The sequence below is a fragment of the Symphalangus syndactylus genome, chromosome 20, assembly GCF_028878055.3.
Source record: "Symphalangus syndactylus isolate Jambi chromosome 20, NHGRI_mSymSyn1-v2.1_pri, whole genome shotgun sequence".
In the NCBI taxonomy this organism is placed as follows: Eukaryota; Metazoa; Chordata; class Mammalia; order Primates; family Hylobatidae; genus Symphalangus; species Symphalangus syndactylus.
In genome coordinates this window covers 46,105,006-46,125,840 of record NC_072442.2, presented here as the reverse complement: position 1 = coordinate 46,125,840, position 20,835 = coordinate 46,105,006, and the positions used below count along the sequence as shown (strand labels likewise).

Below are 20,835 nucleotides of genomic sequence, written 5' to 3'. Positions count from 1 at the left end.
CTGCTGCCTGGGGTTTGAGAATGTAGTCATCTGTCCCTCTGTGGGGCCAAGGGTGCTGGGCTGAATGTGGGGGCACAGGGATGGGGGGAATCTTGGGAAAAGGCTGGAACCTGGCACCTGAGCTGAGTCCTGAAGAAGGAATTGGAGTCAGCCAGGCAAAAAAAGGGGTGGAAATGGGCCTGGGCAGGCTGCAAATGAGCCTAGGCCTGGAGGAGACACAGCGGGGAAGGTGGGGACCTCTAGCAACTAGTGCTACTGGAGCTTAAAGTTCAAGGCAAGGGGCAAGGAGTGGCAGGAAATAATAGTGGAAGCACAGGCCAGTGAGGGACTGTCTCTTGTGCCTGGTTAAGGGCTTAGACTTTGCCCTGCAGCCAGCAGGGAGCTCTGAGGTGTGAATCAGGAGAGCCTCTGTTCCGGGAGGCTTACGCGTGGCTAGGTTTATGTTCTATGTAATTGAACCCCCAGCTGCCCTCACTCTCCTTTGGGGTGGAGTAAAATAATTCACCTCTCTTTGCCCCTCCATTCTCCAGCCCATCTGGCTGTCCTGTCTCCTTCTCTTGTCTGGAATTGGTTCTGACACCTGCAAACTTCACCTTGGAAAGTTCAGTCCCCAAATCCAGACAGGGTACTGATTCCAATCCCAGAGCTTTCTGGGCTGGGAGTGGGGTGGGGTGGGTGCTCTCAATGGAGCTGTAAGAATGCAGCTTGAACCCAGGAGGCGGCAGTTGTAGTGAGCCAAGATTGTGCCACTGCACTCCAGCCTGGGTGACAGAGCTAGACCCCGTCTCAAAAAAAAAAAAAGAAGGCCGGGCGCGGTGGCTCATGCTTGTAATCCCAGCACTTTGGGAGGCCGAGGCGGGCAGATCACAAGGTCAGGAGATCGAGACCACGGTGAAACCCCGTCTCTACTAAAAAATACAAAAAATTAGCCGGGCGTGGTGGCGGGCGCCTGTAGTCCCAGCTACTCGGAGAGGCTGAGGCAGGAGAATGGCGTGAACCCGGGAGGCGGAGCTTGCAGTGAGCCGAGATTGCGCCACTGCACTCCAGCCTGGGTGACAGAGCAAGACTCCGTCTCAAAAAAAAAAAAAAAAAAAAAAAAAGAATGCAGCAGGGCCCTGAATGGGCACCATAAACAGGGGCACACCCCAGGCCACTTCTCAGTTCCTGCCCAACCTCTGACTTGCCTCTGTGAGTGCACAGTTGTGAGAACTGGGTTATCGATGTTTTATTATTATTGATAAATATAATTAATGTAATTGACCCACCCATCTGGGGCACTAAATACAAAGGACTTTCAAGAGCATTTTCTCATTCACTCTTCACTACAATTTCCGGAATGGGCAGAGCAGACATTTTACACCCAGGAAACTGAGGCAGAGAGGTAGTGTGACTTTCTGAAGGTCGCCCAAGGGGCTAAAGCTCAGGGAGAGGTCACTTCTAACAGGCACTTCCCCTTTCAAGGAGTTTACGGCTTAGTGATGGTGTCACAGTCAGCAGAAGAACTTATGTGATTTTTAAAAAGCTTTGTTGTACAAAATTTTGAGGCTGCAGAAAAGTTTAAAGAAAATAAAACAAAAACAAATAAACCCCTATAATCGCACTGCCCAGAGGGGACCTCCGTTACCATTTTGGAAGGTTTCTGAAAACACAAAATTCCCCCTTTCTCCTCCCGCAGGTGGACGACCCCCCGGAGCCCGTGTACGCTAACATAGAGAGGCAGCCCCAGGCCACTTCACCGGGCGCCGCTGCAGCCCCCCTTCCCAGTCCGGTGTGGGAGACGCACACGGACGCGGGCACCGGGCGCCCCTACTACTACAACCCAGACACGGGAGTTACCACCTGGGAGTCGCCCTTTGAGGCTGCCGAGGGTGCCGCCAGCCCAGCCACCTCCCCTGCCTCGGTGGACAGCCACGTGAGCCTTGAGACCGAGTGGGGCCAGTACTGGGATGAGGAGAGCCGCAGGGTGTTCTTCTACAACCCGCTGACGGGCGAGACGGCCTGGGAGGACGAGGTCGAGAACGAGCCCGAGGAGGAGTTGGAGATGCAGCCGGGCCTGAGCCCTGACAGCCCCGGGGACCCGCGGGTGAGGGGCAGGGCCAGAGTGGGCGGTTCTACCTCTGAGCGCCTCTGATCCCGCCTCCTGCTCCCAGAGGCCCGAGGACAGACGGGTGAGGGGTGGTGATGGGTGGGCGGGGCTACCTCTGAGAGGCTTTGACCCCTTCTCCTGCTCCCACAGACCCAGGGACCCCAGGGTGAAGGGCGGGGCTGGAGTGGGCGAGGCTACCTCTGAGCGCCTCTGATCCCGCCTCCTGCTCCCACAGACCCAGGGACCAGAGGGTGAGGGGTGGGGCAGGATGGGTGGGGCTACCTCTAAGCGCTTCTGACTCCGCCTCCTGTTTCTGCAGACCCAGGGACCAGAAAGTGAGGGGCAGGGCTACCTCTGAGAGCCTCTGAGGCCTTCTGCCCCCACAGCCCCAGGGACCAGAGGGTGAGGGGCGGGGCCATGGTGGGCGGGGCTACCTATGAGTATCTCTGACTCCACCTCCTGCTCCCACAGCCCCAGGGACCAGAGGGTGAGGTGCGGAGCTACCTCTGAGCGCTTCTGACCCCGCCTCCTGCTCCCACAGCCTCAGGGACCAGAGGGCAAGGGGGTGGGCCTGGTCCAAAACGGCAGGGCCAGCAGGCAGTACTGGCACTCAGAGCCTCTGACTCCACCTTCTGTTCCCTGCAGCCCCCCACTCCCGAGACGGACTACCCCGAGTCGCTGACCAGTTACCCCGAGGAGGACTATTCTCCCGTGGGCTCTTTCGGTGAGCCCGGCCCTACCTCTCCCTTGACCACACCCCCCGGCTGGTCTTGTCATGTCAGCCAGGACAAGCAGATGCTCTACACCAACCACTTCACCCAGGAGCAGGTAGGGGCAGGGGGCAGATGGACCCGGACAGCCTCAGAGTCCTCCCCACAACCTTCCTCACTAGTAGGTCGCCTCAGTGCTCTAAACTGCAGCTCCCACACAGAGTCTAAACCAGCCAAACGCAGTGACCTGCACCTGCCCCTCCAGACTCCCTGGTGCTGTCTTGGAACCTGGTTAGAGGGAACCTTTTCCTCCCCTCTCATGAGCCGGGCTGGAGGCCCTGACCGTTCCTCTCCCCACAGTGGGTGAGGCTGGAGGACCCCCACGGGAAGCCATACTTCTACAATCCAGAGGACTCCTCTGTTCGATGGGAGCTGCCCCAGGTAACAACCTGGGGAAAGAGGGGTGCTGGGGAGAGAGGAAGAGATCTCATACGACTGTGTCTTTCTTCCCAGGTCCCTGTCCCTGCCCCTCGAAACATCCATAAATCCAGCCAGGATGGTGACACCCCAGCCCAGGCCAGCCCTCCAGAGGAGAAGGTAGGGGAGGAGCCATTGAGGTCCTGGCAGGACCACCACAGAAGCAGTGGGGGGCTTCTGGAGGTCCTGGGAGGAGGGACTGGGTGGGATATATCTGTCTCCCCCATAGGTCCCAGCAGAGCTGGATGAGATTGGGAGCTGGGAGGAAGTCTCTCCTGCCACAGCTGCTGTGAGGGTAGGCATCACCCCCTACCCCCAGCCAGGTGGTGGGGCTGGCGAGGAGGGTTCACTGGAGACATGGGCCCAGACCATAGAGAGTGGCAGCTGAGCAGGTGACTAGCCTCTACTCCCCATAGCTCACCCCTTAACTACCCACTCTTGCGCCTGCTCTCTCCTCTCTCTCTTAGACCAAGACCTTGGACAAGGCAGGGGTGCTCCATCGCACCAAGACGGCAGACAAGGGAAAGCGGCTCCGGTGAGAGCCCATCTACACCCAGGCCGGGGCAGGGTGGGCCTTGGTGACAATGTTCACTGAGCACTTCCTGTATGCCAGGCTCTTATTAATCCTCACAACAACTTTGTGAGTGGTCCTCTGTGGACCCTGAGACACTGCGAGATAAAGTGACTTGCTCAAGGTCCCTTGGCTGCTAGGTGTTAGAGTCGGTATTCCAGCCCTCATAATGGGGTGCCCTGGCCTGTGTTCCTAAGCTCTGACTTGTTCCTGGGGTAGGAGGGGCCCTCAGCCCAGGACCACATCTAAGTCCTGCCACCCCCGCTTCCCCACCCCCACCTAGGAAGAAGCACTGGAGTGCCTCCTGGACTGTGCTGGAGGGTGGCGTCCTGACATTCTTCAAGGACTCAAAGACCTCGGCTGCAGGCGGCCTGGTAAGGCCAGGCCCTCAGGGCAGGGACCACCCCATCTGCTTTTTTTTATTTTTTTATTTTTTATTTTTTGAGATGGAGTCTCGCTCTGTCGCCCAGGCTGGAGTGCAGTGGTGTAATCTTGGCTCACTGCAACCTCTGCCTCCTGAGTGCTCCTGCCTCAGCCTCTCGAGTAGCTAGGACTACAGGCATGTGCCACCATGTGCGGCTAATTTTTGTGTTTTTAGTAGAGATGGGGTTTCACTATGTTGGCCAGACTGGTCTTGGACTCTTGACCTCAGGTGATCCGCCCACCTCGACCTCCCCAAGTGCTGAGATTACAGGTGTGAGCCACTGTGCCCAGCCCCCATCTGCTCTCTCTAGTCTGGCTTAGAGATGACCAGGTCTGAGAGAGTGGTCCATGAATGTCAGAGGAGCTGGGCCTTGGCAGGAAGGGGGTGATGCTGGCAGATTCACTCCAAGACAAGTAGTTTTAGCCCATTGGAGATGGGGAACAGTCTTGAGGGTGGCCAGCTCCAGCCTGGAGGGCAGGGAGGCTGGGGGAGGGTGCACCTGCTTGCAGGGATGCAGACTGCACTCCTTTCCTGCCCTCCCCTGGGTGGGTGGGCAGCAGTGGACATGCCAGCCAGCAGGCTCCATGGTTAAGAAGCATCAGGGTCTCTGGGTTCAGGAACCCTTGGGGCTCTTTTCCCCACAGTTGTTTCCTGGCCATGCCAGTGACCCCATCCTATTCCTAGGGTCAGAGTGCCACAGCAGACACATCTGAGCTGAGGGCTCCCTGTGACCTTCCACCCTCTCCCACAGAGGCAGCCTTCCAAGTTTTCCACCCCTGAGTACACAGTGGAGCTGAGGGGGGCCACTCTCTCCTGGGCCCCCAAAGACAAATCCAGTAGGAAGAATGTGCTGGAGGTGAGTGGCGGGGTTGGGGAGAAGGAGGGAAGGGGCTTAGTGATGCCTGCCAGCCCTCTGACAACTATTGACCTGGAAATGACCTGGGGGTTTTTGACCCTTAATTCTCTATGATCCAACACTGAATGCAGCTTTTGGCTGTATTAATAGAGGTAGGAACCCAGAGCCAGAGAGGTGATATTTGCGCAGTTGTTGGCAGTGCTCTGGGACCGTTACTGTAGGCAAGCCCCAAGAAGGAGGACCTGGGAAGAATCGGGGCTACCATTCTCAGGGCTCAAGGCCAACGCTGCACCCCCGCCCCAGGGGACCTGTCCTGTGTTTCTAACATCACAGATTCTGCAGTTCCCTCTCCAGGAGCTGAGTTAATACTAATCCTTGTCCTGGAGGGTGGTGAGGAGTAGGGCTTCCGGGAGAGGAAATCCTCATGACTAGAATGGCAGCCCTCGCCCCAGCCTGAGAGAGACAAGAGGCTCCGTGTCCTTGGCTGCTTACTGTGACAGGCCTGGTTGGGAAACCTTTTTCTACCCAGGTCTCCTTCCCTGCCCCTGAGCCAGAGCCCCATTTCCGACTGGACTGCATCCCCAGTGAAAAAACTGGGGCAGTGGAGAAGACTACCATGCTACCCCCGCAGGAAGGGAGAGAAGACCCAGGAAGGGAGAGAAGACCCAGGAAGGGTTCTCCCAATGCCACACCCTTCACTGTCCACGTGTTGTCTTGTTTTTAAACTACTCTTACCCTGACCTCAGTGCCTACAAGGTTTGAGGCAGATCACAACAGAAACACACGTGGTGAACTGTCAAATTAACTGAAAAGCCAGGACCATGAAAAACAAGTAGGAGATGGGACTCAAGATGGAAAGGAATTAGGGGGCAGATGATGTACGGGTGCTAAGGTGGTGGTTACTGAAGAAAATTTAGCTCTGACTTTCCTGCTAGGTGAGGTGAAAAGAGAAGGGCTATCAGGTGCATGTTTCTTTGTTGCTGAACAAATAACAAAACCCACCCAGATGTTGAGGGAATCAAAGATTTTCCTAACCCTTCGCTCTTAAATTTCTTGTGTGTAGCTCCATGAACATGGGATCTAGAAGGACAAGTCAGGTACCCTGCAAAACAGCTCCAGGGAGGTTTAATTCAGGATCCGGGGCTGCTTCAGGTAGCATCATTATGATGAAGGCCAAGAGCATGACCTCATGTCTAAGCTCAGAAAAAGCAGTTCTGCAAGGAACCTGAGTGTGTAGTTTCCTGATTATTCACCAAGCTCCGTTCAGTTCTAGAGCCAGGATATCTACAAAGCAAAGTTGGAAAACTGGTTTCATCTCATGAGCTACTCTGATGAGTAAGTCTGGAGTCTTGTGGGGTTTTGTTTTTGTTTTTATTTTTTGTTTTTAGAAACAAGGTCTTGCTCTGTTGCCCAGGCTGAAGTGCAGTGGCACGGTCATAGCTCACTGAAGTCACAAGCCCCTGGGCTCAAGCGATCTTCCCATCTAAGGCTTCCGAGTAGCTAGGACTCGGCGCCTGGGTGGCTTGCCGCCCACACGTCACATCTGGCTAATTTTAGTTTTTATAGAGATGGGGGCTCACTATGTTGCCCAGGCAGGTCTCAAACTCATGGCCTCAAGTGATCCTCCAGCCTCAGCCTCCCAAAGGGTTGGGATTACAGGTGTGAGCCACTGTGCCTAGCCTGGAGCCTTCTTGAGAAGAATTCTGAAGCCTTCTCTGGGCTTGGCAGGATAGAGTTCTGTGACCAACTAACAATATCTGCTATGGTGTTAAATTGAGGAGAGATATCACCATTATTATTATTATTATTATTATTATTATTATTATTATTATCCAGAGTCTCACTCTGTTGCCCAGGCTGAAGTGCAGTGGTGCAATCTTGGCTCACTGCAACCTCTGCCTCTCGGATTCAAGTGATTCTCCTGCCTCAGCCTCCCGAGTAGCTGGGACTACAGGCACCTGCCACCATGCCCGGCTAATTTTTTTGTATTTAGTAAAGACAGCGTTTCACCATGTTGGCCAGGATGGTCTCAAACTACTGGCCTCAGGTGAGGCCTCCCAAAGTGCTGGGATTACAGGTGTGAGCCACCATGCCGGGTCTAAGACATCACCTTTGCTAGTCATGTTTCTCCCCTGACTTTGAGGGATAGGGATATCCTTCAAACAGTTCTCAATGAAGGTCATCACTGATGGACTTTTGATGAAAGTTTCAGAATAGGGCTTTTTGAGTCGTCTTTGCTGGCAAGGACTGGAAGGCAGGTGCTACTCAGGCCAGTGGGAAGGTGAGCAGGCCTGAATGGAAATCACAAGCCCCTGCCTCCTGGTTGACTGCTGGCCATCCTCTCTCCATGCAGGGAGGCCTGTAGGCAGCTCCAGGGTTTTCCTCAAGAGACTGACCCAAATTTTATATCCTTGAGGATGGATGGCTTTGTTGGGCCCAGGAAATTTTCACAGCAGGTCTTCCTAGTCACCCCAAGTTACAGAAAACTTCAGCAACAGTCCCCTGAAAGCTGCTAGCATTTGCCTGTGCAGTCAGCAGGATAAATGTTTTGTTTATTTGTTTGTTCTTAGAGATGGGATCTTACTGTGTTGCCCAGGCTGGAGTGCAGTGGCTTGATCGTAGCTCACTGCAGCTTCCAACTCCTGGGCTGAAGTGATGCTGTCGCTTCAGCATCCCGAGTACCTGGAAGTACAGGTGCACACCAGCATGCCTGGCTAATTTTTAAAAATTTTTCTAGATATAGGGTCTCACTATATTGCCCAGGATTGAACTCCTGGTCTCAAGGACTCCTCCCACCTTGCCCCTCCAATGCACTAAGATTATGGGCATGAGCCATTGTGCCTGGCTGGGGGTGAATATTTTGTGAAATACATTGCTATGTAATGATACAGCTTTGCCCTCTATATGAAACTTGCAAATATGAACTGATTATGTTTTGAGAGAGCTGCCAAAAACCATGGCTGTTGTTTTAGAAGTGTTGTCAAGCCATTCTCTGGGATACTCTTGAGCAAGGTTCTTGTCTGCTTTGATTAGAGTGAGGCTGTGTTATCTGCCTCTTGAAGGTTCTCTATCCTTTGCAGGGGAGGGCTAGGGGATGGGATATGCCATTTTCTTTTCTTTTCTTTTCTTTGAGACAGAGTGTTTCTCTGTCACCCTGGCTGGAGTGCAGTGGCACGATCTCGGCTCACTGCAATCTCTGCCTCCCGGGTTCAAGCGATTCTCCTGCCTCAGCCTCCCAAGTAGCTGGGACTACAGGTGCGTGCCACCAAGCCCAGCTAATTTTTTGCATTTTTAGTAAAGACAGGGTTTCACTGTGTTAGCCAGGATGGTCTCCATCTCCTGACCTCATGATCCACCTGCCTCAGCCTCCCAAAGTGCTGGGATTACAGGCATGAGCCACCGCGCCCAGCCTGTTTTCATTTTAAGCAGTTTAAATAGTCTTCAAGTATAAGTTTAAAAGGACAGCCAAAGATAGTCCATTCCAGTTCTAGAAGTTGTTTCCTGGGGTCTGAGACAGTTTCTGTTGTCTCTGACTCTCGCTGAACCGAAAGCGCAGGGTTGGTGTGAGCTGTTGCCGCCAAACATTCACATTAACCTGGAACACTGGGTCCTCAGAGCCAGAGGCTGATAAGGAATCCATCTAAGCTACCATCCAACTCAGAAAGGGCTTTGGGCATCAGTCCTGCGGTGGCAAGTTTCCCTCTGGTGTTCTGTTTAATTTATACTTCATGATGAATCAGGCTAACAGAAGATGTGTTGCCCAGGCTGGAGTGTGGGAGGTGGTGGGGACTCCTGGCTGCAGAAGGTGGGACAATGTTTCTGAGTCCTCAGTGTGTGTATGGGGAGGGGCAAGGGGAGACCTTGCTTTCACTGGGATCAGCCATGATCGGCTTTCAAATCCTCTCTCCCTATATTCACTGTTGCTTCTAGTAGACAGGGGTCTCAACATAGGAAGTTTCTGGGTTTTTTTTTTTTTTTTTTGAGACGGAGTCTTGCTCTATCGCCCAGGCTGAAGTGCAGTGGCGTGATCTCGACTCACTGTAACCTCCGCCTCCCGGGTTCAAGCAATTCTTCTGCCTCAGCCTCCCAAGAAGCTGGGATTACAGGAGCCCGCCACCATGCCTGGCTAATTTTTGTATTTTTAGTAGAGACAGGGTTTCACCATGTTGGCCAGGCTGGTCTCGAACTCCTGACCTCATGATCTACCCGCCTCGGCCTCCCAAAGTGCTGGGATTACAGGTGTGAGCCACCGCACCTGGCCTCACATAGGAAGTTTCTTTCACCTAGTTTGCAGGCCAGTGCTCTGCATGAGGCCTGCCATGTTCTGTGGCTTGCAGGGAGGCAGGATGGGGGAGGGAAAGTGTACCAGACAACTGAGCCATGCAGCTCTGTGCTCATCACTCGCTAGCTGTGTGCCCATGAGGAAGCAGCTAAAACTTGCTGAGCCTCAGTTTGCTCATCTGTAACACAGAGATGCTGTCAGCCACTGCTTTACGTGAGGCAGAAGATCCAAGACTTGGCCTGGGGTGAGGACCTTGCTCCATTAAGCTCTGAGTGCCTGGGGTCAGGGACAGGTCACCTCTATCTCTGTACCTACCCGCAACTAGGGCCAACCCCCGTACCAGAGATGACCCAGTGACTTGTGTCCCTCCAGCTACGGAGCCGAGATGGCTCCGAGTACCTGATCCAGCATGACTCAGAGGCCATCATCAGCACCTGGCATAAGGCCATTGCTCAGGGCATCCAGGAGCTGGTAAGCAGAGCCCAGGGCCTCTAGGGGTGGGGGGGAAGAGGTGGCCATTATGAGTGGGGCCCTCTGCTCAGGCTCAGGGAGCTCTAAGGTACCAGTGGGTAATGCAAATGCAGTCCCCACTAATGGCTAGGATGGCAGGGTAGGCTGCTGAAGAAACTGCCTTCTGTAAGTCTGCGAATCCAGGCCTGGGGTTGGCCCTGCAGGAAGACTCTCCAGGTGAGGGTAGGGGCACATTCTAAAGGAATTTCCCATTTCACGGGAGGCAGAAGGCCAAATAAGTACTCTGTAAGCCAACCAATGGCAGGCTGAAACTAGCAGATACAATTTTAAAGGATTGATTTCAATAGTCGACCATTTTTTTAAGGCTCAAAATACCAATTGCATAAGTAGAGCTAGGACAGGGGCCCTCTGAAAACTACTGACCTGGAAATGACCTGGGGCTTTTTGACCCTTAATTCCCTATGAGCCAACATTGAATGCAGCTTTTGGCTGTATTAATAGCGGTAGGAATCCAGAGCCAGAGAGGTGATATTGGTGCAGTTGTTGGCAGTGCTCTGGCCACAGCTGGAGGTGCAGGCTCAGAAGTGGGAGCCACGTATTGAGGAATGCTGACCTAGTTAGAGGAGCTGAGGAAAATAGAGAAAGATGGCACCAGGTGGGTAGGAGTCGCCCGGATAGGAAGGGGTGTGGGAGAACAGGATGACTGTCTCTGCACCTTAAGGGCTCCATGCAGCTAAGGGAGGTGAATGTTCTCAGGCTCACTGGTGGAGGTAAGGAGAGTTAACCTGGTTAAGGGAAGAGAGGACTCTTCGCTGAGGGTCTCCAGGCCATGCCTGTTGGGAGTGCATTTCGGGTCCCTTGCCCCATCCTGGAAGGCCCCGCAGCTGGCACAAGGCCCCGCCTCTCTGAGGCTATGGGAATCCAGTCCGCAGACCTGCCCCCAGAGGAGGAGAGCGAGAGCAGCAGAGTGGACTTCGGGTCGAGTGAGCGCCTGGGAAGCTGGCAGGAGAAAGAGGAGGATGCGCGGCCGAATGCAGGTGTGCGCAAGGCAGGATGGGGTGGGGGCTCCAGGAGGCCTCTCCTGGGGAATGACGATTGCTGGGGCCTGCCTGGCCTGCCCTGGCGCTGCCTCCTGACTCAGTCCTGCCTTTCCCCGTGGCAGCCGCGCCGGCCCTGGGCCCCGGGGGCCTGGAGAGCGACTTGAGCAAGGTCCGGCACAAGCTCCGCAAGTTCCTCCAGAGGCGGCCCACACTGCAGTCGCTGCGGGAGAAGGGGTACATCAAAGGTACCCGAGGCCTGCGGGGAGCGGGGAGCGGGGACCCGGGAACGGGGACGGGGCGCAGGCTGGGCAGGAGCTGATGAGCCTCTGCCCTAGACCAGGTGTTCGGCTGCGCGCTGGCCGCGCTGTGTGAGCGCGAGAGGAGCCGGGTGCCACGCTTCGTGCAGCAGTGCATCCGCGCCGTCGAGGCCCGCGGTACGTGCGCTGCGGGGGTGAGGGCGGCAGGCATTGGGGTGCCAGCAGGCCTCCTGCCAGGACCGCAGGCTGGAGACCCCTGGATGGACGCAGGGTCCAGGGGGAAAGTACGGGAGGCCCCGAGTGGGAGTCATAGCAGGGACCCGTAGCCCCACCCTACCCCCATCCCTGAACCCGGGATCAGCGCCTCCCTCTGGCCCAGGGCTGGACATCGACGGGCTGTACCGCATCAGTGGAAACCTGGCCACCATCCAGAAGCTACGCTATAAGGTGGACCACGGTGAGGCCCGTCCCCAACCCCTGCCCCAGGGCCTGAAGACGCAAGGGGTACTGACTTCCCTTCTGTCCTCCTCCCCTTCCTCCGCCACAGATGAGCGCCTTGACTTGGACGACGGGCGCTGGGAGGACGTCCACGTTATCACTGGAGCCCTGAAGCTCTTCTTTCGGGAGCTGCCCGAGCCCCTCTTCCCCTTCTCGCACTTCCGCCAGTTCATTGCGGCCATCAGTGAGCACCTGGGGCAAGTGGGGCGGATGGGGTAGGGGCGTGGCGGGCCACCCCTTTAGCAGGCTCCCCTCGCCCAGCCGACATCCCCTACCTCCCGTTCCGACTCCCTCCCTCTAAACCTTCCCTCACCCAGAGTTGCAGGACCAGGCCCAGCGCAGCCGCTGTGTGCGTGACTTGGTGCGCTCGCTGCCCGCCCCCAACCACGACACTCTGAGGATGCTCTTCCAGCACCTCTGCCGGTGAGCCGGGCGGGCCGCACGGGAAGTGGGAGGCAGGTCCTGGCTGGAGCCCCCAGCGCCTCCCCGCAGTTCGGAGCCCTGAACCCACCCACCCCTGCCACAGGGTGATCGAGCACGGCGAGCAGAACCGCATGTCGGTGCAGAGCGTGGCCATTGTTTTCGGGCCCACGCTGCTGCGGCCCGAGGTGGAAGAGACCAGCATGCCCATGACCATGGTGTTCCAGAACCAGGTGGTGGAGCTCATCCTGCAGCAGTGCGCGGACATCTTCCCGCCGCACTGACTGCTGGCCTGTGGGGCGGCGGCCGCGGTCCTGCCACACAAGCTGGGCGGCGGAGGCCACGCAGCCGGGCCTTCTTCTCTCTGGGAGCCTCCGCCAGCGCATAGCCGCAGGCCGGTGTGACTTCTGCACCCTCGGTTCTGAGGGTACAGTGACCCCTAGTGGGCAGTTTGCAAAATGTGATTCCTTCCCCTCAACTCCCCATCCCCCCCCTCCCCTCCCCGTCACGTCCTGTTTGGGGGTTAATTAGGTTTTTTTCTCTATTGCATCGCGCCTACTGTGCGTGTGCGATAGCGTGTGTGGGGATGAGAGTTTGTTTTCTGGAATGGTAGGTGCTGGGAGGAGGAGTTTGATGGGGGGCTTCCTGGTTGCTTCTGGCCCTCCCCTCGTGGAGGCCTTCACAGAGACCCTGTGAGCCCTGGCCCTGTGCTGGCACTGTGCCAGTCATGAAGCAGCTGTGACCACTTCCCCACTGTGGAAACAGGACTGACCCAGCCTTCAGCGTGGGCAGCTGAAGCTATCCTCCTTAGGCCTCAGGGATGACCTCCTGCCTGAGCCTCTCACAGGCTGGCTGTGGGCCAGTTTCATCTGCTTTCCTGTTGGGGGTCCCCGGCCTCTGCTGTTGCTGACCCACTGGTGTTCTGTGCAAGGCTTCTTCCCATTCACCAAGTGCACACCTTGCATCTGCCGCTCGGCATGCACCAGTTCCACACAGCATCCCATTTTACAGACAAGGACGCTGAGGCCTGCAGCAGCAGTGTGACTTGCTCAAGGTCCAGTGAGTGACCTCATTCCCCAGAAAAGGCTCCTCCCACACCAGAGTACAGCCTGGGTAGGGGGGAAATCAGTTCTTTCAGCTACCACCCCTCCAACCTTTGGGCCTATGCGAAAAGAAAGGAACTAAACTGGGTGTGTTCTGTCTGGACCTGGGGAGGCCCCTGAAGGCAAAGAGGGAAACTGCCCCAACTATTCTGTCCTAGGGGAGGGGAATATAGCCCTAGCAGGAGCTCCCAGCCCCTCTTGGCACTCTGACACACAAGTACGCCCATCTGGGGCCCACTTTGCCACGAAGAGCTGGGCAGGCCTGCAGGGTGTGGGGAAGGAGGACACAACCTCAAGAAAGGAAGCGTGAACCCCAGGGAAACAGCCGGTCCCTTCCCTCCTGAGACACAAGCCACCTCAGCTTGTGGCTCTTGGCCCCCAGCCCCACCAACCCACCTGTTCATTTATTCAACAGACAATGACAGCTGATATTTATTGGACATTTGCACCATGCCAAGCATTTGGCTTGGATTATCCCATTTGTTTCTCACAGCCGGTATTTATTGTCTGCTCTTCTGTGCCAGGTGCTGTGCTCTGGGCAGGGGCACTGCATGGGCTGCCTGCTCTGGTGGAGCTTGTGGTCTGATGGGTGAGGCTGACCCAAGCCCACCCCATTGCCAGCAGGGCCAGGGCAAGAGTACACACAGGGGCCTCATACCATATGTCTAAATATTTAAAAGTTATCAATCAAGCTAACAACTGTTAAATAAAATATGTTCTATTCTCCTACTTTGACAAATGTGTCTTGATAATGACCTGAAAGGCCAGGTTCTAATTTAAACTTCTTTGACTTTTCCAAGTTCCATGCCCAAATGTGGTGGCCGGAGAAGGGCAGGCCTTGGGCTCAGCCTTCCCTCTCATCTTCCCCACCAACAGAGCCCTCCTCCCCCAAGCAGAGGCTCACGGGCACATATGTGGACATCATAGTCCATGTGTGCAAACTGCCCATACCCCCTGCAGCCAGCTGCCACTTGGCTACCCCACTGGTGACATAGCCCACCCTTGAGGGAATGGGCTTGGAGCTATTTGGGCAGGGCATGCTGGGGCCCCATGTATCAGAAGCATGTTCTAAAGGGCGGGGGTCCAGGCTACAAGAGGGCTCCCCAGATTCCTCATCCTGTGGGGAGAGCCACAGACACAGGAGCCTTCTCCTGCAGAGGACCCATGGCAGGGACCCCTCTCATTTGAGTCCAAGGGTGAAACTAGACAGACAGTAAGCAGCTAATTACTTGGTTACCACATTTGTACAAGAGCTAGCAGAAGTGTAGAGTGCTCAGAAGGTGTGTCATAGGGTGTGAATGTTCCCCAGGGATCTGAGATGCTTCTGCAGAAGCCACATTTGAGAGAAGCAGTAAAGAATGAAGAGGAGTTGAGCAGGCGAGGGGTTAAGGGAAGGGTGCTAGTCAGTGGGAGTGGCACGGGTAAAGGCTCTGGGGCAGGAAAGCTTGTGGGGAGAACAAAATCTGAGAGAAGACCATTGTAACTGGAGCCCAGAAAACCAGGGAGCATGGGTACGAGGTGAGGCTGGAGACCTGTAAGGGACAGAGCATGTGGGGCCTTATGGCCAAGGACATTGGGTCCCCAAGACAAGGAGCTGAAAGGCAGGGAGATCTTGGAAGGTGTCCGCTCCCCACCTCCTTCACCACCCCAGGCTTCTGACCCTGCCAAGGCCTCAGTGGGCAAATAATACAGCAGCAGGCAGGAATTATCACATTTTTGTCATCAAGGGGAGCTTCAGAAATCACCTACCACCAATGAGGAAACCTCTAGAGAGAACATCATAAGTCACCTGCAGCCACATGGCAGGTTGGTGGCAGAACCTGGCCCAGAGCTTCATTTGCACAGTCTAGGGACCTACTGTGCCCCTCACCAGAAGTCCGAGGCTCAGTCATATGTCCCCAGCCCTGAGCACATGCATGGTGAGCACTGTAGGTGTGCATCGAATAGGTTTAGAACGAATTGGATTGTTCTGAAACACAAAGAATGTAGAAGTGGTGTCTTCCCTCTTGAAGCTCCGTCTGGTTGGGGAGAGCTATAAAAAGGAGCTACAGTGGCACAGCTGATAAGGGCTGCCACGGGGATCTCTCCCCAAGCTTACTGCCTCTCAGCAGATGCCCTTAAGTCCTCCTGCAGCCTACAGTCTGCCCCTGAAGCTACTCTCAGAAAGGCCATGGTGCCACTTGGTTGCTAAGTCGGGGGACGTGCTCAATCCTGTGCAAGTAAACACATAAACTGTCTGTTGTCCTTCCTGAGACACACTGTTCCTTTGCCTGCAGCAACATGGGGTTTCCTTTTTCTTTCTTTTTTTTTTTTTTTTTTTTTTTTGTTTGAGACAAGGTCTCACTCTGTTGCCCAGGCTGGAGTGCAGTGGTGCGATCGTAGCTCACTGCAGCCTCAACCTCCGAGTCTCAAACCATCCTCTTGCCTCAGCCTCTCAAGCAGCTGGAACCACAGGCACACACCACCATGCCTGACTTTTTGTAGAGATCGATCTCACTATGTTACTCAGGCTGGTCTCAAACTCCTGGCCTCCAGTGATCCTCCTGCCTCAGCCTCCCAAAGCACTGAGATTACAGCATGAGTCACTGTGCCTGGCTTACGAGTCTTCTCCACCACTCCACCCCTCTCTTCTCAGCTCCCTGTGTGCTCTGCTTGCCCTATGAACGGTGATGCCGCCACCCCCAGATTGTGCCCTTGGCCCGCTGCTCTCTCCCTTCCATATCCCTCATCCATTCCACCCTGCAGAGTCAGCCACCAAGCCTGCACCCATGTCACCCAAATCTCTAGCACCAGCTTGGAGTGCTCTCTTGCGAGTCCTGTGCAAAATCTACCTGCTCAGGAGACACTTCCATGTGGATGGCTGCCAGACACCCAAAGTGCAATCCATCTGCAACAAAGCTCAAACCACCCCTGCTCCCTGTCTCTGAGCATGGCACCCCCAGTCCCCAGAGTCCCAATCTTCTACTCCTAAATATGTCCCATCCTCCATCAGTCTCCCTCATCTGGGTGATCACAGCAGCCTCTGAATGGGTGCTCTCCTCCCCATTTAATCCTCCACCCAGCAGCCACCCCTCCCACCTATGCACACCAGCTGTGCCCACGCTGCCCCGGGACACTCCAGGCTGCTTCTTGCCTCGATACTTTTGGGCCAACAGTCTTCCTGCCTCCTTCCCTTTCCCCTGGCCAGTTCCTCCTCCTCCACCACCAAGCCTCAGTTCACACCTGCCCCCTACACCCTCCTCAGATCTCACCCATGTGTCTCTCTCATCACACTTAGCTCACTGGATACAATTGTGCTTCCGTGGCCAGGCCTTCCCACTGGGCTGTGAGCTGGCAGAAGTTTGCAAGGTTCATCCAGGTCATGGCCTGCATCATTACCTCATTCCTTTTTATTGTATTTATTTATTTATTTATTTATTTTTGAGACAAAGTCTCACTCTATCACCCAGGCTGGAGTGCAGTGGTGCAATCTTAGTTCACTGCAACCTCCACCTCCCAAGCTCAAGCAATCTTTCCATCTCAGCCTCCCAAGTAGCTGGGACTATAGGTGTGTACCACCACACCTAACTTTTGTCTTACCATGTTGCCCAGGCTGGTCCGGTACTGCTGAGCTCAAACAATCCTCTGGCCTCCACCTCTCAAAGTGCTGAGATTAGAGGCGTAAGCCACCACACCTGGCCCTCATTCTTTTTTATTGTCAAATAATGTTCCATTGTATGGATATATCCCATTTTGTTTATCCATGTGTCAATTGATGGACATTTGGGTTGTTTCCACTTTTTTTTTTTTTTTTTTTCTGAGATGGAGTCTCACTCTGTCTCCCAGGCTGAAGTGCAGTAGCATGATCTTGTCTCACTGCAACCTCCGCCTACCAGGTTCAAGCAATTATCTGCCTCAGCCTCCCGAGTAGCTGGGATTACAGGCTCCTGCCACCATACCCGACTAATTTTTTTTTTTTTTTTGTACTTTTAGTATTCTGGGGGTTTCACCATCTTGGCCACGCTGGTCTTGAACTCTTGACTTCGTGATCCACCTGCCTCGGCCTCCCAAGGTGCTGGGATTACAGATGTGAGCCACCGCGCCCAGGTGGGTTATTTCCACTTTTTGGCTAATATGAATAATGCTGCCATGAACACTCACATACAAGTTTTTCTGTGGACGTATCATTTCGGTCAGCTAGGGCTACCATAACAAAATACCATAGACTGGGTGGCTAAAACAACAGAGATTTACTTCCCACAGTTTTGGAGGCTGGAAGTTCGAGTAAGGGGCCAGTACAGTCAGGTTCTTATAAGGGCTCTCTATCCCAGCTTGCGGACAGCCACCTTCTCACTATGTCCTCATGTGGCACAGAGCGAGCTCCAGTCATTTCCATTTATTACAAGGACACTAATCTCACCTTTATGGTCTCACGTGAACCTAATCACCTCCCAAAGGCCCCACCTCGATACCATCACATTGAGGGTTAGGGCTTCAACATATTAATGGGGTAGGAGGCACAAACACTCAGTCTATGACTCATGTTTTAATTCTCCTGTGGAATTTCCAGGAGTTTGCTGGATTAAATTGCTGAAATAAAAGGTAACTCTACTTTTAACCTTTTGAGGAACCATCAAATTGTTTTCTATAGGTGCACAATCTCCCACCAGCTGTGTTTGAGGGTTTCTGTTCCCTCTCGCCTTCTGCAACAATTGTTTCGGGTCTTCATTCCCTCCAACTCCTGGCCCTCCCGGCCTTCCCTCTCTCAACCAGTGACCCACCTCCACCTCCCGGAATGGTGGACACACTTAACATCCCACCACAAAGCTCAGCCCTCCCTCACCACAGCCTCGCTGGCCTCCTTTCCTCGGTACCTCAGAGCAGACATTTCTCCAGGGTACAGCTCATCTGTGTTTTCAGGAAATATCCACGATCACTGGCCCCTCTTCTTGCTATTTAGCTGCTGTCTCAGGTTGAATGTCCCAGGAAACAGAGAAGTTGGCAGGGGGCTTGCTGGGTGTGATCTCGGGATCAATGCCTGAGGGGCGGAGCCAGCAGGAGTGGCTGAGGGAGAAGCTGAGCTGGGGCGCAGGCCCATCTAAGGCCTCAGCCACCCCATGGGAAGCCCTGGAGCTGGGACAGCCTCAGCTTTGTGTCCCATTATGGCCAGGGGGCCAGGCCACTGGATATGGGCTGCCTTGTAAGGTGGGAGAAGGGAGGGCACGGATTTCGGCAGAGCGGCTCTCTTCAGACCAGGACACATCCTGGAGAGAGGCTCAGATGAGCGCTATTGGCCGCTGACCCTCCCTGCACTTTGGGAAATCCTTGCCCAGTCCTGGAGGACGGCATCTGAGCAGCACCCATGGTATCCACTGCATCAACTGGCCACTTCGCCTTGCCACGGGAACATGCTGAAGTGCCTCTCTCTGAAACCCGCCACAACCCCACATCTCTCTGCAGCTGCCACCATCCTCCTCCCCCTCCCCTTTGCAGCCAAACTTCTCAGAAGTCATCTACACTCACGGTATCCATCCGCTTCTCTTGTTCGCTTCTCAACCCCACCCCCCGCCCACATCACACCACTGAGTTTTTTCCCCTAAACTCACCGATGATTTCCCATTGATAGCTGCTGGATATTTGGGGGTCTGTGTATTAACTGCCTTTTTAGCGGCACTCTATCCTCTGCTGACCACCCCATTCTTGGAAATGTTCCCTTTCTCTTGGCTTGCACATTCCCCTCGTTTTCCTCCCACCTCGGGCCATGTGTCATTCTCTGCTGCACAGCCAGTACAGGCAGAGTCCTTGGGGTCCACCCCTCCTGTACTGTCCTCCCTCCCTGGATGAAACTGTCTACACTCACAGCATCAGCAACTCACTGATCCATAGTACCAGGCCTGACTGCTCTCTAAGCTCCAAATCCTGGTGTCCTCTGACAACCTGCCATCTGCTCCTCTGGGACGGTCCTCAGCCCAAGACTGGATTTGTGATTTTCCCCAAACCTTGTACTCCTCCAGGGTTTTACCTGTCCCAGGCAAAGGCTCCATCATCCCCCAAGTGAGGTGAGCCAGAAACCTGGGAATGTGGCCTACTTCCTCCATCTCATCTGTCTCTCCTGCCTCCATACCTGATCTGTGTCTGTCGGTCCTTCCTGTCTGATCCACCCCTCTCCATCACTATTAGCCTCTTAGACCTTCATGGTCTAAGGAAAAGACCAAGCTTCAGCATGGCCTGCCTTCTCTCGTGAACCAGTATGAGGCAGTGGCTCAGAGCGTGGGCTCTCGACTCAGGCTCCCTGGATTCAAATGTGAGCTCCACATTGCCCCTGCCAGATGGTTCTGGATAACTGACTAATTCCTTTGTGCCCCAGTTTTTTCATCTGGAGAATGGGGATGTAATAGCAGCACCAGCCTCACAGGTGGTTGTGAAGATGCCATGAGACGATACTCACAAGGCTCTGAGAACGCAGTCTGGCTGCAGTGAACACTTGCTGGGTCCTGTGCCTTACATGCTCTTTGGTTTCCAGACTGCAGCTACACTGGCCTCCCATCGATTTCACAAATGTTTCACACTCCCCTCTGCCCTAGGACCTTTGCATGTGCTGTGCCCTCTTTGCAATTCTCTTCTCCCTTTGCTTAGTCATCTTTTAGCACTGTGCTCAGGTAACTTCCTTGGGCAGCTCCTTCCAATGCCCAGCTAGGTCAGTGTTCTTTGTTACACACCATCAAAGACCCATATGCTTCTCTTATCTAAATTTGTCATTTTACATTCATATATCATGATTATTTATTGCTGTCTGGACCTCCCTGCCATGATACTATAAGCCCAGGATGGTGGGGACTCTGTCGTTGCTCACCATCGTATGCACAGTGGCTGGCACATAAAAGGTATTTAAGAGACCAGGCGCGGTGGCTCACGCCTGTAATCTCAGCACTTTGGGAGGCCGAAGCAGGCGGATCACGAGGTCAGGAGATGAAGACCATCCTGGCTAACACGGTGAAACCCTGTCTCTACTAAAAATACAAAAAGTTAGCCATGCATGGTGGCGGGTGCCTGTAGTCCCAGCTACTCAGGAGGGTGAGGCAGGAGAATGGCGTGAACCCAGGAGGCAGAGCCTGCAGTGAGCCGAGATCGCACCACTGCACTCCAGCCTGGGCGGCAGAGCAAGACTCCGTCAAAAAAAAAAAAAAAAAAAAAAAGGGTGTTTAAAAGATACCCATTACTGAGCTGATACATGAAAAGGAAGACAGTTAGAGTTCAATCCCCAGCGCTGCCATTTCCTATAAAGTGATCTTGGGCAAGTGGTTCACTTCAGTGTGCTCACCTGTAAAGTTAGGACATTCACGCCTACCTCAGAAACTTCTCACCATTATAAAATGACATGTGCAACATGCATGGCCCAGCACCTGGTGGTGGAACATTTGCAAAGTCTTGATAGTCTTTGTTCCTCAGGCCCAAGGATAGTCCTGGGTGCTGGGGTGAGACAGCCTCTGTGGTGGGACAAGACGTGGAAGGGCTGTAGAGAAGCCCCTGGGGTGCAGCCAGATCGCCTGGTGGACAGTAGAGCACATTGAGTCAGTGACTCTTTGGTTTTCAGAGCACTGGAACCGTCCTTTTTCAAGTCTTCAGTCCAGCAGTATTGTAGGGAAAGGTACTTTTGTCTG

At 54.4% G+C, this 20,835-nt stretch overlaps 1 protein-coding gene across 12 annotated transcripts in view; it reads left to right on the top strand.

Annotated features, from left to right (window-relative positions):
* ARHGAP27 (Rho GTPase activating protein 27) overlaps nt 1-13,924 on the top strand; it is a 37,830-nt gene extending 23,906 nt beyond the window's left edge. For 3 of the 12 annotated variants that reach the window (XM_055257818.2, XM_063628292.1, XM_055257820.2), the window contains 16 exons: nt 1,676-2,083; nt 2,732-2,914; nt 3,157-3,237; nt 3,310-3,393; nt 3,503-3,568; nt 3,741-3,808; nt 4,128-4,218; nt 5,020-5,124; nt 9,779-9,877; nt 10,803-10,914; nt 11,040-11,162; nt 11,253-11,351; nt 11,554-11,631; nt 11,722-11,856; nt 11,990-12,095; nt 12,199-13,924. In XM_055257818.2, the coding sequence (XP_055113793.2) occupies nt 1,676-2,083; nt 2,732-2,914; nt 3,157-3,237; nt 3,310-3,393; nt 3,503-3,568; nt 3,741-3,808; nt 4,128-4,218; nt 5,020-5,124; nt 9,779-9,877; nt 10,803-10,914; nt 11,040-11,162; nt 11,253-11,351; nt 11,554-11,631; nt 11,722-11,856; nt 11,990-12,095; nt 12,199-12,376 (2,016 nt within the window). In that variant the 3' untranslated portion in view covers nt 12,377-13,924. Of the gene's footprint in view, nt 1-1,675; nt 2,084-2,731; nt 2,915-3,156; nt 3,238-3,309; nt 3,394-3,502; nt 3,569-3,740; nt 3,809-4,127; nt 4,219-5,019; nt 5,125-9,778; nt 9,878-10,787; nt 10,915-11,039; nt 11,163-11,252; nt 11,352-11,553; nt 11,632-11,721; nt 11,874-11,989; nt 12,096-12,198 lie in introns of those variants that run through there. The other 9 variants (XM_055257819.2, XM_055257822.2, XM_055257824.2 and 6 more) reach the window with 8 other exon arrangements.
* Nucleotides 13,925-20,835: the final 6,911 nt, after the last annotated feature.